At 42.7% G+C, this 14995-nt stretch overlaps 1 protein-coding gene across 1 annotated transcript in view; it reads left to right on the forward strand.

Annotated features, from left to right (window-relative positions):
- The window catches only part of LOC140721852 (uncharacterized), a 76258-nt gene that overhangs the window by 56521 nt on the left and 4742 nt on the right, over positions 1-14995 (forward strand). The window contains exons 8-13 of the mRNA XM_073036668.1: positions 4863-4962; positions 5545-5916; positions 6890-6985; positions 7402-7635; positions 8339-8361; positions 8458-8576. Coding sequence (XP_072892769.1) covers positions 4863-4962; positions 5545-5916; positions 6890-6985; positions 7402-7635; positions 8339-8361; positions 8458-8576 — 944 coding nt within the window. The remainder of the gene's footprint in view (positions 1-4862; positions 4963-5544; positions 5917-6889; positions 6986-7401; positions 7636-8338; positions 8362-8457; positions 8577-14995) is intronic.

Here is a 14995-nt window from a genome sequence, read left to right on the forward strand (position 1 = left end):
CTCCCTGTAGTATCTGACTTTCCCACGCTGAGGATAAAGAGACTCTGACTGTCTGTAATGCCTGTGTCAGCTCTTGCTGACTTTTCCCTCGACAGCTGCTGAGTCACCGTGTTCCCAGACTTCTGTACCTTGTGTAACGCCCTGGGTCACGTTTTTACTGTTCTGCGGTAGGTATTTCATTCAGCAGCTCTGTGAGATCAGTCTGTTCTGCTCTCAGCCTGTTCGGCTCATTGTTCAAGATAAGGGATGATGAGGAATGTGTGTCATCCAGTCAGGATGGTGGAACTAGGGGAGGTTTCTCTGGTGAGGGACACTGAAGTTGGGCTTGGGGCTTTTGTTTGGGGGTAGATGAAGAGAGAAGACACTGGAGAGAACAGGTCGTCAGATTCGATCCGGTGCGGGACCGTGATTCGATGGTCCGGTGCCGAGACCGATTGAGGATGGGTGAATATGGTGAAACGTTGAGCTCCAACTTGTGAACATTTGACTGACATTTGGAAAACAAAAAGAGAAGGGCTATTTTAATTAGTTTTTCTTTACTAACCCTTTAGTTAAGATAAGGTTCATAAATATATTTCCTTTATTTGAATCCAGTGTACTGTCGGTTACTCCGTGGCACTAATATCTAACAGGGCAGCAAATTACACAGCATCCACACAAACCGGGGTTTGGGTGGGAGAGCCGACTCAATCTCACAAATTTGACGGGACTGGACAGTATCTTCCTGAGATTTACTGTTATGAGTGATGAACAGACCTGTTGGACAATGGGGTACAGAGTTAACCATCCCCCTCCCTGAGAACCATGAACTATTTCTGTTGCTATGCTGCTCATAGGAGAGTGAGAGACGAAACACAGGCAAAAATATCTGCGACAGATAAGAGAGAGGGAGGCTGCTGATTTATTGTATTGTGACTCTTCCTGGATTGTTTACCTTTCCGCTACAAGGACATTATTTTGCTCGTTAACATTCCTCAGGAGACTGCAGGAGTGGCCTGATTTGATGGACACAGTCATTCAGAGTTGATGGATAGCTGAGACCCCGTTAGTAGGGATAAAAGACAGGTCTGGAGAGACACCCCTCAGACACACCAGTGGACCCTGACTGAGGGTTGTGAACCCACAGAAAGGTGGGGGCATCGGAGACCGAATCAGGAGATCGGTTAGTAAAGCTCTCAGTGTAACGGCAGGACAGGTGGGGACTTGTGTGTGTGTCCACTCATGCCAGAGTGATGAGTCCACCACAGAAGAACGGTCTAGCTGAAGGACAGAGGGGTCATAGCCGAACGACCACAACGGTACAACGGAATCAAAAAGCCACAGAAAGGTTTGCCTGCTGCAGCTGTTACATCTCTCTCTCTCTCTCTCTCTCTCTCTCTCTCTCTCTCTCTCTCTCTCTCTCTCTCTCTCTCTCCAACGATTACCACACCACAACTATACCTACCTCAGTGCATGAACTGAACTGAACTTTATACTTTTCTATGACAATTCATTTACCCCTAGACATCGATAGAGCTTGTTGATTATTACTTATTATTATTCCTACACTTTTAGGTTTATTATTGCTAACTTGTGTTATATGTATACTTGCATTATTGGTATTGTTTTGCTTACTTTACTAATAAACACTTTTGAATATAGTACCACCAGACTCCAAAGGATACTTCTATCTTTGCTGGTCTGACACCCAGTTACGGGTTACGTAACATTACACAGCCAAGGAAATAAGAGGGTTTCGATTGTGATACCCTCAGTCTGTGATGCTCACTCCCTGGTAAGGAGACGGGGGCATGGACCAGAGTAATTCCCCACAACCCCTGCTGGACAGTCCGGAGTGGCTAGTGTGCATTTGGCATCTGTTGACACACTCTGTCCCAACTGGGTGAAAGCAGAGAGTGAGAGCAAATAACTGGAGCAATTCCACCTCCTGCTGGCCGGACAGGGTATAAAGAAAATTATATTTAAGATTCAGTCTGTATTATTTTCTGATTCAGCTCAGGGTATTCACATATACATTCACAGATAAAGCGGATGCTGCACACGTGTTCAAGGCCACAAGAAAACACCTCATTAGAACCAACACAGATGCAATACGAATAGAAATATCAAAAGTCTGCAGTAGTTGCAGAACAGAAACAAAATAATTCTTATCATTCAACACACACAAAATTTAGGAAGAAGGTCCTGTTCAGAACAAGCGAGACTGGACGTTTAGAGTTTAGTGGTGAAGTCAAGAAGGGAAATGGAAATCAGGAGTTGAATGTTTTCCACACTGTGACGTACAATGTCCTGTCCTGTGGTGATTCCTGCAGACACATCTTTGTCATCACCAAAGCATCAGTCTCCTCACAGCAGATTCTCTCCACATCCCGTGTTTCATACCATTAACTGATTTAATAGTTGCAATACATTTACCTTTCACCACCGTATTTACACCTCTGACTATCTTCAGTCCTCAAACTAAACAAAATGAGCTTTTGGAGGAACACCGAGGGTCAGGCAGCATCTGTGGAGAGAAATGGACAATCGACATTTCGGTTTGAGATCCGTCACCTGGACTGTCTCAACCCGGAATATCTTCTGTCCATTTTTCTCCACAAATGCTGTCTGACCCTCTGAGTTCCTCAGCTGCTCTATTCTCCGTCCAGATTCCTGCAACCACAGTCTCTGTGTCTCTCTCTTCATGAGAACATAAGGAATCGGAGCAGGAGGCCATTCAGCCCATCGAGTCTGCCCCACCATTCAATAAGATCATGGCTAATCTGTCCATAAACTCAGCTCCATCTACCTGCCTTTCCCCCATGACCCTTAATTCCTTTACTGTGTAAAAACCTACCTAACTCTATCCTAAATATATTTAGTGAAGAAGCCTCAACTGCTTCCCTGGGCAGAGAATTCCACAGGTTCACCACTCTCTGGGAAAAACAGTTTCTCCTCATCTCTGTCCTAAATCTTCTCTCCTGAATCTTGAGGCATTGCCCTCTAGTTCTAGTCTCACCTACCAATGGAAACAACTTTCCTACTTCTATCTTACCTATCCCTTTTGAAATTTGGCATGTTTCTATAAGATTTTCTCTTATTCTTCTGAACTCCAGAGAATATAGTTCCAGGCAACTCAATCTCTCCTCATAGGTTAACCCCTTCATCCCCAGAATCAACCTGGTGAACCTCCTCTGCATTGGTTCCGAAGCCAGTATATCCTTCCTCAAGTATGGAGACGAGAACTGCACACAGTACTCCAGCTGCGGACTCACCAGTACCCTGTATAGTTGCAGCATGACCTCCCTGCTCTTGAATTCAATCCCTCTAGCAATGAAGGCCAACATTCCGTTTGCCTTCTTAATAACCTGTTGTACCTGCAAGCCAACATTTTGCGATTCATGAACAAGCACTCCCAAGTCCCTCTGCACAACAGCATGCTGCAATCCTTCACCATTTAAATAATAATCTGCTCTTCTATTATTCTTTCCAAAGTGGATGATCTCGCATTTACCAACGTTGTATTCCATCTGCCAGACCTTGGCCCACTCACATGACCTATCTATATCCCTCTGCAGATTCTCCACGTCCTCTGTACAATGTGTTTTTCCACTCAGTTTAGTGTCATTGGCAAATTTTGCTACGCTACACTCAGTCCCTTTTTCCAAATCATCAATGTAAATGGTAAACAGCTGTGGGCCTGGCACCGACCCCTGCAGCGCCCCACTCACCACTGACTGCCAACCCGAGAAACACCCATTTATACCAACTCTCTGCCTTCTATTTGTTAACCAATCCACTATTCACGCCAATACACTTCCTCCGACTCCACGCATCCGTATCTTATTTATCAGCCTCTTGTGCGGCACCTTATCGAACGCGTTCTGGAAATCCAAGTATATGACATCCACCTGTTCCCCTCTATCCACTGCATTCATTATGTCCTCAAAGAACTCCAGTAAGTTTGTCAAACAGGACCTGCCCTTTCTGAATCCATGCTGTGTCTGTCTAATGGAACCACTCCTTTCTAAATGTTTTGCTATTTCTTCCTTAATGACAGCTTCAAGCATTTTCTCGACTAATGATGTTAAGCTAACTGACCTACAGTTGCCCATCTTTTGCCTACATCCTTCTTTAAAAAGTGGCATGACATTTGCTGTCTTCCAGTCCGCCAGGACCTGCCCAGAGACTAGAGAGTTTTGATAAATGATTGCCAACGCGTCTACTATAACCTCCGCCAATTCCTTAAGCACCCTGGGATGCATCCCATCAGGACCAGGGGACTTACCAACCTTTAGACCCTCTGAATCATTATCTCCTTAGTGACAGTGATCTTATCGAGGTCCTCACCACCCACTTTGTTAGTAACATCCGTCTTTGGCATATTAGATGTGTCCTCCTCCATGAAGAGTGACACAAAATAGTCGTTCAATGCCTCAGCCGTTTCCTCATCACTCAATATCAATTTCCCATTCTCATCTTCCAAGGGATGCATGAGCTTTAAATTTGATACTATCTTTTATTTCCTCAGTTATCCAAAGCTGGCTCTCCCCACACTTACTGTTCTTACTTTTGATTGGAATATACTTTTGTTGAGCACTGTGAAAAAATCTATTTGGAAGAATTCCACTGTTCCTTAGCTGTCCTACCAAATAGCCTGTGCTCCCAAACCACACTAGCCAACTCCTCCCTCATCCCGTTGTAGTCTCCCTTGTTAAAGCATAATGCACTAGCTTTAGATCTAACTATTTCATCCTCCATCTGAATGCGAAATTCAATCATACTATCATCACTCTTTCCAAGAGGATCCCTGCCTACAAGATCGTTAATCTTACCTGTCTCATTGCACAGGACTAGATCTAAGAAAACATTTACCCTTGTAGGTTCGCTAACATGCTGCTCAAGAAAGCCATCACGGACGAATTTTATGAAGTCCTCTTCAAGACTTCCTTGACCAACCTGTTTCACCCAATCTTTGTGAAAGTTAAAACCTCCCATGACAACAGCCGTTCAGTTCTTACAAGCCTCAGTTACTTCCTGATTAATCACCTCTGCCACTGCCAATAGACAACACCATGATTTTTTCCCTTCAACAATCTGCTCCGTAGATCTTATATCGTCTCACACAATCGCCCTGATCTCATCCCTAATCAAGAGCGCCACCTCACCTCCTCTGCCTTCCTGCCTATCTGTCCGTGTTACCTGATACCCTTGGATTTTTAATTCCCAGGCATCTCCACCTTGCAACCAGGTTTCTGTAGTGGCCACTAAAACATATTTTCAGGACTTGTCCCTTCATTTCTGCCATAGACTGAACCAAGCTCTTCTCTCCGGCTTTATCTATGTTAGACTTGTTTAATGTGTTTCTGATCGCTGCTGTGGAAATGAACACGATTCCTGCTTCACTGAAAAGGAACATTCATTCCCCAGACTGCAGCGCCCCTGGTGGACAATCGCGGTACTGCAGGCGTTCAGCAGCTCCCCGAAAGTGAAAGGATCCTGAACCCGGAAGTACCGGGAGTTAACATGGCTTCGAAAGGACAGGTCGAGAGTTTAACCGAGGAGGTAATTTGTCCCATCTGCCTGGATTTCTTCACCGATCCGGTGTCACTGGAGTGTGGTCACTACTTCTGCCGCTCCTGCATCACACGGTGTTGGGAAAGGGAGGAGAGAAACTCCTGCCCGGAATGTAGAGCGGAGTTTGCGGACCGCAGCCTCAGGGCCAGTCGGGCCTTGGCAAATCTGTCTGAGAAAGCTCGAAAATTAAACCTGAATCCGAAAGAGAAGGAAAATAAACTTCACTGCGAGAAACATGAGGAAGAACTGAAGCTGTTTTGTGAGACGGACAAGACACTGATCTGCCTGATCTGTGCGACTGCGCGGGAACACAAGTCTCACAACTTCATGCCGGTTACCGAAGCCGTTGAAATCTACAAGGTAAAACTAACCAGGTTTTGATCAGCTGTTTACTTAGTTGAATATTTTGGTCTTTCTTTTTCAATACTTTTATTAATATCTACATAAAAGAATACAGGGTACAGTAAGATATATGATATATATCGATTACAATATACTGAAATCACAGATTATGTGTAATTGCTCTATATCCATATGGATTAAATTTAAACATAAAATTGAAAAGAAATAATTTCATTATACAAAAAATCTAAACCGACTACCAGAAAAAAACAGCTGTTTGCTTAAAAAAAAAGAAAAGGAAAAAAGCCTTAACATATAGTGAAACATATTATTAGCCAACATCTGTACTTAATAGCAAATCAAAGATTTTGAAAGTAATTTAAAAAAGGTCCCCACAGTGTTAAAAAATCTTGTCCAGGTTCAGAAATTGAACAACGAATCTTCTCTAAATTTAAGCAAGACATAACATCATGTAACCAATGAGTATGAGTAGGCAGAGTGGCATCCTTCCACATAAGCAACAATGCCCTCCCAGCTATTAGAGAAATAAAGGCCAAAATATACAAATCATGTGTCTCCAAAATAATATCATTTCCTCCAACAATACCAAATAAGGCAGTCATAGGATTACGTTTAAAATTTACTTTAAAAAGCACCGAAAAAGTTTGAAATACTTCCTTCAATATTTTTTAAGACTCGGACAAGCCCAAAACATATTGATTAGTGAGGCGTCTCCATTATTACATCTATCACAATAGGGAGATATATCCGAATAAAAATGAGACAGCTAGTCTTTAGACTTATGGGCTCTATGAACCAGTTTAAATTGTAGAAGAGAATAATGGGCATATAACGATGAGGTATTAACCAATTTAAAAAATTTCATTCCAAGTGTCCTCAGAAATTGAAATCTGTAAATCTTGTTCCCAAAGGTTTTTAATTTTATCTAAAGGAATATTTTGGTCTAATTTCTTTACTCTCTGATTCCCAGGGTCAGATTAAATCTTCTTTAGACTCTCTCATGAAAAAGAAATCAAACTTCGAGGAAATGGAGCAACAACAGAAAGAGAAGATTTCTGGAGTTCGGGTGAGGCTCCTGAGCAGAATTTACAAATTCGCTGTGTAGTTTTGTTCCCTTTAATGCAGAATAGCAGAGTATCGCAGCTCCAGTAACCTGGGATCGATCCTGACCCCTGGAGCTGTCTGCGTGGAGTTTGCATGTTCTCCCCGTAACCAGTACCTTCCTTTAGCCGACATTGCATGGTTGAACGGTAAATTGGCGACTGTAATTAACCTTGTGACATTGAGTGGTCTGTGAATCCGGTCGGAGTTAGTGGGTCAGAGACGGAGTATATGTTTCAGGGAGACGTGGGGGAATGTGATGGAGGGGATTGTTCTGAGAACCAGCATAGACTTTAATGGGCTGAATGGTTACCTTCCATGTCAGAAGGAAATACAAAGAATAGCCTCAAATAGTAAACTAGCCTCTCCTTTCATTGACAGGAACAGTCACACAGCCTTCAGTCCCAGATCACATCCCATTTTGCTGAACTGCGCCGGGTTCTCACTGAGAAAGAGCAGTACACACTCCGAGATCTCAGGGAAGAAGAGGAGAGGATTCTGAATCAAATGGAAAAAAATCTTCAAGAGATTCAAGAGAATTTAAATTCTATCCAGGAGGAAATCTCAAAGTTACAGGAACAGATGGATCAACAGGAAAATATCACATTCCTCATGGTGAGAGATTTCAGTTTGTTTCTGTAAAAGTGCCCAGTCACAAAATGATGTAATTTATCACAAATACTGTAGTTGGAAACTGATTTCCACCATGTCAACGTCTTGACTGTTCAGAATTGTCATTGTTCCAAACCGGCCTCCCACAACATCTGTACATCACAGGACAGTCTGCAACCTTCTCAGGAATGAGTTACTCTGATCAGAGCACTGAGCTGGTGTTCGTTTCTGTGATTCCCACGTATAATATCCCCTGAGACTCAGAGTAACATCCAGTTACAGTCACAGGCTGTGAGTGTGGTTCTGATACTCTCCTCACCACATTTTTGTGGCATTATTAACAACCAACTGATGTTTTGTCTTTGACTTTTGGGCTGACACAAGCAGAAATATTTTCTCCATTCCACCCCATCAAATCCATTTGGAATGTAAAATTCCCTCATCTGATCCTCCCTGACATTGTATCCAGATAAAAATACACAACCTGTCCAGTTTCTCCTGTAAGTTCCATCCTCTCAGTTATGGTATAAATTTCATAAACATTCCTAATACTTTCTCCCGTGGTTCAGTCTCCCTCTTTCTCCGTGTGTGTCAGTGGGAGTAAGTGGGAATTTTCAGCAGCTTGTAATAACTTGTCTCAGATTCCTGCTGTTTGGATGCCGACGGTCATCTCAGTCAATTGAGATCTGTGTTTTATTTATTTCAGGAGGAAGCTCGTCGGAAGAGGAGGTAGGACATGGTCTTGACTGAAACTCTGTATGGATTTGTAAAATAGTTCAAATATCACTTATGTTCAGTTTATAACCAGCTGTGTAATATTTACAGGAGCAGTGATGATGCCCAGACATTGTCAGTGACAGACGGTGCCCTACTGGCTGAAAAATTCTATCACCCCTACTTGTTCGACACAGCATTGGGAGAAGCGTTTAATGGCATTAAGCGAGGTAAAACATACAGATTCATTTGTTCTTGTTTCAGACACAATTAATTAATAATTGGACACAAAATTTGGTTGTAATAATAGGGAAGTGAAGTGTATTCTGGCCCTAACCCCACCTGCAGGGAGGTATCACTGTCACATGGTCATCTGGAGATGTCAGACCCCTGAACACACCAACACTGGGGCAAAATATAACCAATTCACGGGACTGTCAGATGAACCACTGCATCCTGATCCCATTCATACTGGGAAAATATGTCAATGCATGCGCTTGAATCCTGCCACAGTAGCTCTGGAATTAACGTTTCATTAATTACATTAAAGGGGTTAAAATCTGGTATCACTGTGGTGACGGGGATTGTCAGAAAAATACACCAGTCCTTCGAGCCACTCACCCTGTCTGACCTGTCCGTGACCGCAGTCTGATTGACTCAGCTCTGCCCCCTGCTGGACTCGCGAGTCTCACTGTTGTGATCAAACCACCTATTGAGACTGAGCCCGGACACACGAACCAGCATTAACACTGGTGGACACAGCATAACTGGTCTGGCAAATCTCCCTCACACAGATTCACAAGAAGGTTCAGCAGATTGTAGTCAGAGCCTCAGCATTGCACATTGTTAGTCCCCTCAGTAACCTGGAAACTATTCTCTTCAGACACAGTGAATGGTTTCTATTTGAACAATTCACACATTGTCCTTCTAACATATCCTTCTAACCATTGCCTATTGTTGTACCTGCCTAAAGTGATTTTATAATATTTTCTTTCTTTCTTTCTTTTTCTTTTTAAATCTTTTTATTGATTTTTAGAACATAACATAAGTAAAATATAGTACAAAAAACATTTGAGAGTACACAATAGATTGATTAATAATCAATTATATATTATCAATGTAAAAAGTCTCCCAAACTTATAATATTAATATGAAGAATTTAAGACAAAAAGCACAAAAAAAAACCCCCAAAAAGAAGAAGAAAAAAAAAACAATATATAAAAAAAAACTAACATGGGCAATTGTATAATGTTAAGTACACACAGCAGTGCCAATGACTCCGAACCTCCATTTATACAATTCAGGATGGTAGCAATAAGGTTCAGGATCAGACCATTTAACTCACATGAAAATGTTGAATAAATGGTCTCCAAGTTTCCTCAAATTTAACTTTATAATATTTTAATTATACCTTTGGCAGCAAATTCCACATATACCCATTTCCGTCAAAGTGAGAAAGTCTGTTTTGGGATGTGATCTTTCTTCAGGACTAAAATTGTTGAGGGGAGATGCTGGAATAAAAAGGTGGGGAGAGGGGAGAGAGGCTAGTGAGAAGGTGATAGGTGAAGCTGGGGGGGGTGGGAAAGTTAAAGGGCTGGAGAAGGAGGAATCTGATTGGAGAGGGAGGTTTGCTAGTGCTATTGGGGAGGGTTTAAACTAGATTTGCAGGAGGATGGGAACCAGAGTTCCAGAGCAGATAGTGGGGCGGGGGTGAAAATAAGTTATATTAAAAGTTCATGCAAAGTCAGAAATAGAAGGGTTGTGTGTGGTGGTAATAATCTTCGGAGGTGTGTCTATTTCAATGCGAGGAGTGTTGTGGGGAAGGCAGACGAGCTGATAACGTGGATTGACACATGGAATTATGACATTATAGCCATTAGGGGCAGGACTGGCAGCTTAATGTTCCAGGGTTCCCATGTTTCAGACGTGATAGAGGCAAAAGGATGAAGGGGGGGTGGCATTGCTAGTCAGGGAAAATATTAAAATGTTACAGCAGTGCTCAGGCAGGACAGATTAGAGGGCTTGTCTACCGAGGCCATATGGGTGGAGCTGAGAAACAGGAAAGGTATAACACCATTAATGGGGTTGTGTTATAGACCACCCAATAGTCAGGGAGAATTGGAGGAGAAAATCTGCAGAGAGATAGCAGACAACTGCAGGAAACATAAAGTTGTAATAGTAGGGGATTTTAATTTTCCACATATTGATTGGGACTCCCATACTGTTAAAGGTCTAGATGAGTTAGAGTTTGTAAAATATATTCAGGAAAGTTTTATAAATCAATAAATAGAGGTACCAACTAGAGAGGATGCAATATTAGATCTCCTATTAGGGTACGAGTTAGGACAAGTGACGGAAGTGTGTGTAGGGGAACACTTTGAGTCTAGTGATCATAACGCCATTAGTTTCAACTTGGTCATGGATAAAGATAGATCTGGTCCTCGGGTTGAGGTGCTAAACTGGAAAAAGGCCAAATTTGAAGAAATGAGAAAGGATCTAAAAAGCGTGGATTGGGACAGGTTGTTCTTTGGCAAGGATGTGATAGAAAAGTGAGAGGCCTTCAAAGGAGACATTTTGAGAGTTCAGAGTTTGTATGTTCCTGTCAGGATTAAAGGCAAAGTGAATAAGAATAAGGAACCTTGGTTTTTGAGGGATATTGAAATCTGATAAAGAAGAGAGAGTTTTATGACAGGTATAGGCAACAAGCAGCAAATAAGGTGCTTGAGGAGTATAAAACGTGCAAGAAAATACTTTTCTCTTTTTACAATATTTTTATTCAGAAGAAAAAAACCAAGATTTACAGAGTGCAACACATAGATACATCTCAACATAACTTGTGTACATTCATATATTGTAATAAAATTGATCAAAATGTTATAGCATAACACATAAAGGTATACCACACTGTAATCAAAAACATCATAAAATAAATTTTTTATATAAAAAAAAGTCAACCCCCGACCAACTACCAAAGAAAAAGCTGATGGATGACAATGGATAATTAGGGGGGAAAAAAGACATATTCACTTAAGAAGAGAAGATAAAAATATACATAAAAGTCTGTGCACTGTTAAACTTTATAAATTGGAAAAGTAATTTAGGAAAGGTCCACAGGAAAATGCTTAAGAAAGAAATCAGGAGGGCTAAAAGAAGACATGAGGTTGCTTTGGCAGTCAGGGTGAAAGATAATCCTAAGAGTTTCTACAGGTATGTTAAGAGCAAAAGGATAGTAAGGGATAAAATTGGTCCTCTTGAAGATCAGAGTGGTATGGAGCCAAAAGAAATGGTGGAGATCTTAAATGGGTTTTTTTGTATCTGTATTTATTAAGTGTAGCCCCCTGGTAAGCCTCAGGCTCGCTCAGCTCATTTCCGTCTAGAGGGAGCAGCCTTCGGCCCCGCCAAACTGGGTAATCAGCTGGTGTAGATGCTGTGTGATGTCCCCACCCCGCCAAGTAACAGACAGAACACCATATGCAACTAAATGATTACACTTTATAGACCTTACTGGAGCTATGTACTTAATAGAGACACAATATGAAAGGAAAAAAAAGGCGCCAAAGTTATCAAAGTCCAACCACTTCGTGCACAACCCGTTGGAGCTCAGTTAACAAAGCCTTCTTGCCACCATTCGATCCCCTCCGACCTCCTCGACCCGCTGCCTGGGACCAACAACAGTGGTTGACCAGACGCTCCACATGAATCTGTCCTCGTCTCCTCTCCTCGCCGAAAACCCTGGGCCTCAGACCCCCTCTCGGGGCTGTTCCATTGCCCAGTTTACAAAATTGCTTCTTCTCCTTCTAACCCCCTCGTGCCATCTCCTTAAAAGCCCACTCTACACTAGCTTACAAACCCACAAGAAAGTATAACCTCTATCCCAATTGGTAAACAAACGAATACAATTCTCGTTATCAGTAATTATAACCCAAACAAGCTTCAAGAGAAAGCACTCTCTCACCAGTTAGCATAACAAAGAAGCATTTGTACTTTTAACAAACAAGAAGCCATTTTGATTAACACACGCAGTAACATAAAGAAAGAAGAAACCCCCTTACATAAGGAAACTGGCAATGAGTCTATGGAACTAAGGCAAACAAGTAGTCAGCTCATGGAACCTATACAGATTGAAGAGGAGGAGGTGCTTGCTGTCTTGAGGCAAATCAGAGAAGACAAATCCCCAGGACCTGACAGGGTATTCCCTCGGACCTTGAAGGAGACTAGCGTTGAAATTGCAGGGGGCCTTGGCAGATATATTTAAAATGTCAGTATCCATGGGTGTGGTGCCGGAGGATTGGAGGATAGCTCATGTTGTTCATTGTTTAAAAAAGGCTCTAAAAGTAATCTGGGAAATTATACGCCAGTAAGTTTGACATCAGTAGTAGGTAATTTATTGGAAGGAGTTAGGATCTACAAGTATTTGGATAGACAGGGACTTACTAGGGAGAGTCAACATGGCTTTGTGCGTGGTAGGTCATGTTTAACTAATCTATTAGAGTTTTTCAAAGAGGTTACCAGGAAAGTGGATGAAGAGAAGCAGTGGATGTTGTCTACATGGACTTCAGTAAGGCCTTTGACAAGGTCCCGCATGGGAGGTTAGTTAGGAAGATTCTGTCGCTCGGTATACATGGTGAGGTAGTAAACTGGATTAAACATTGGCTCAATGGGAGAAGTCAGAGAGTGGTAGTGGAGAATTGCTTCTCTGAGTGGAGGCCTGTGACCAGTGGTGTGCCACAGGGATCAGTGCTGGGTCCATTGTTATTTGTCATCTATATCAATGATCTGGATGATAATGTGGTAAATTGGATCAGCAAATTTGCTGATGATACAAAGATTGGAGGTGTAGTGGACAGTGAGGAAGGTTTTCAAATCTTGCAGAGGGACTTTGACCAGCTGGAAAAATGGGCTGACAAATGGCAGATGGAGTTTAATGCAGCCAAGTGTGAAGTATTGCAATTTGGAAGGACAAACCAAGGTAGAACATACAAGGTAAATGGTTGGACACTGAGGAGTGCAGTAGAACAGAGGAATCTGGAAATACAGATACATAATTCCCTAACAGTGGCGTCACAGGTAGATAGGGTTGTAACGAAAGCTTTTGGCACATTGCCTTTATAAATCAAAGTATTGAGAATAAGAGTTGGAATGTTATGGTGAGGTTGTATAAGACATTGGTGAAGCCGAATTTGGAGTATTGTGTGCAGTTTTGGTCACCGAATTACAGGATTCAAGATTACAGGGATTACAAGGTTGAAAGAGTGCAGACACGAGGAAATCTGCCGATGCTGGAAATTCAAGCAACGCACACAAAATGCTGGTGGAACGCAGCAGGCCAGGCAGCATCTATAGGAAGAAGTACAGTCGACGTTTCGGGCCGAGACCCTTTGTTTCAGTTAGTCCTGACAAAGGGTTTCGGCCCAAAACGTCAACTGTACTTTTTCCTATAGATGCTGCCTGGCCTGCTGCGTTTCACCAGCATTTTGTGTGTGTTGTTTGAAAGAGTGCAGAGAAGGTTTATAAGGATGTTGCCGGGACTTGAAAAACTGAGTTACAGAGAAAGGTTGAATAGGTTAGGACTTTATTCCCTGGAGCGTAGAAGAATAAGGGGTGATTTGATAGAGGTGTATAAAATTATGATGGGTATAGAAGAATGAGTGCAAGCAGGCTTTTTCCACAGAGGCTAGGGGAGGAAACAAAAACAGGGCATGGGTTAAGGGTGGAGGGGGAAAAGTTTAAAGGGAACATTGGGGGGGGGTGCTTCTTCACACAGAGAGTGGTGGGAGTGTGGAATGAGCTGCCAGATGAAGTGGTAAATGCGGGCTCACTTTTAACATTTAAGAAAAACTTGGACAGGTATATGGATGAGAGGTGTATGGAGGGATATGGGCCAGGTGCAGCTCAGTGGGACTAGGCAGAAAAATGGTTTGGCACAGCCAAGAAGGGCCAAAAGGCCTGTTTCTGTGCTGTAATGTTCTATGGAGAGTGGACCATAAGAGAAAGGGAAGGAGGAGGGGACCCAGGGAGTAGTGATTGGGAGGTAAGAAGAGGTTAAAAGCCAGAGTGGGGAATAGAAGAAGAGGGGAGGGGATGAGAAAAATTTTACCTGAAGAATAAATCAATATTCATGCCATCAGGTCAGAGGCTACCCAGGCAGAATACAAGGTGTTCTCCTCCATCCTGAGGATGGCCTCATCCTGGCGCAAGAGGCGGCCATGGACCGACATTTTGGAATGGGAATTAAAATGTTTGGCCTCTGGGAAGTTCCCCTTTGGGTGGATAGAGTGGAACCTCCTTTACTGATAAGATTCCAGCACAGGTTGGCCTTTGTGCTCCTGTTTCTCACCTTCCCACAGCTGTCTCCCACCTTCCCATCTCCCAACTATCCCCGCAACCCCGCTCCGACTAGCGATCAAAACTTTCACTGTGTTGGTCTCCACCTGTCATTCACTTCCCAGTGTCTCCCAACTCCACAGTCCACACTCCCCACCCTTCCGCTACCTGGAACAAGCTGCCTGCCATCTTTCACCAATCTTCAGTCCACAGTCACTTCAGACTCCTGTCTCATCACTCCCCTTCTCCTCTGCTCAATCTAACCCATCATTACCTTATATATTTCTGTCAGATCACCTCCCAGTCCATTTACCTGCATTTGTCC

This window comes from Hemitrygon akajei, chromosome 2 (assembly GCF_048418815.1).
Source record: "Hemitrygon akajei chromosome 2, sHemAka1.3, whole genome shotgun sequence".
Lineage (NCBI taxonomy): Eukaryota > Metazoa > Chordata > Chondrichthyes > Myliobatiformes > Dasyatidae > Hemitrygon > Hemitrygon akajei.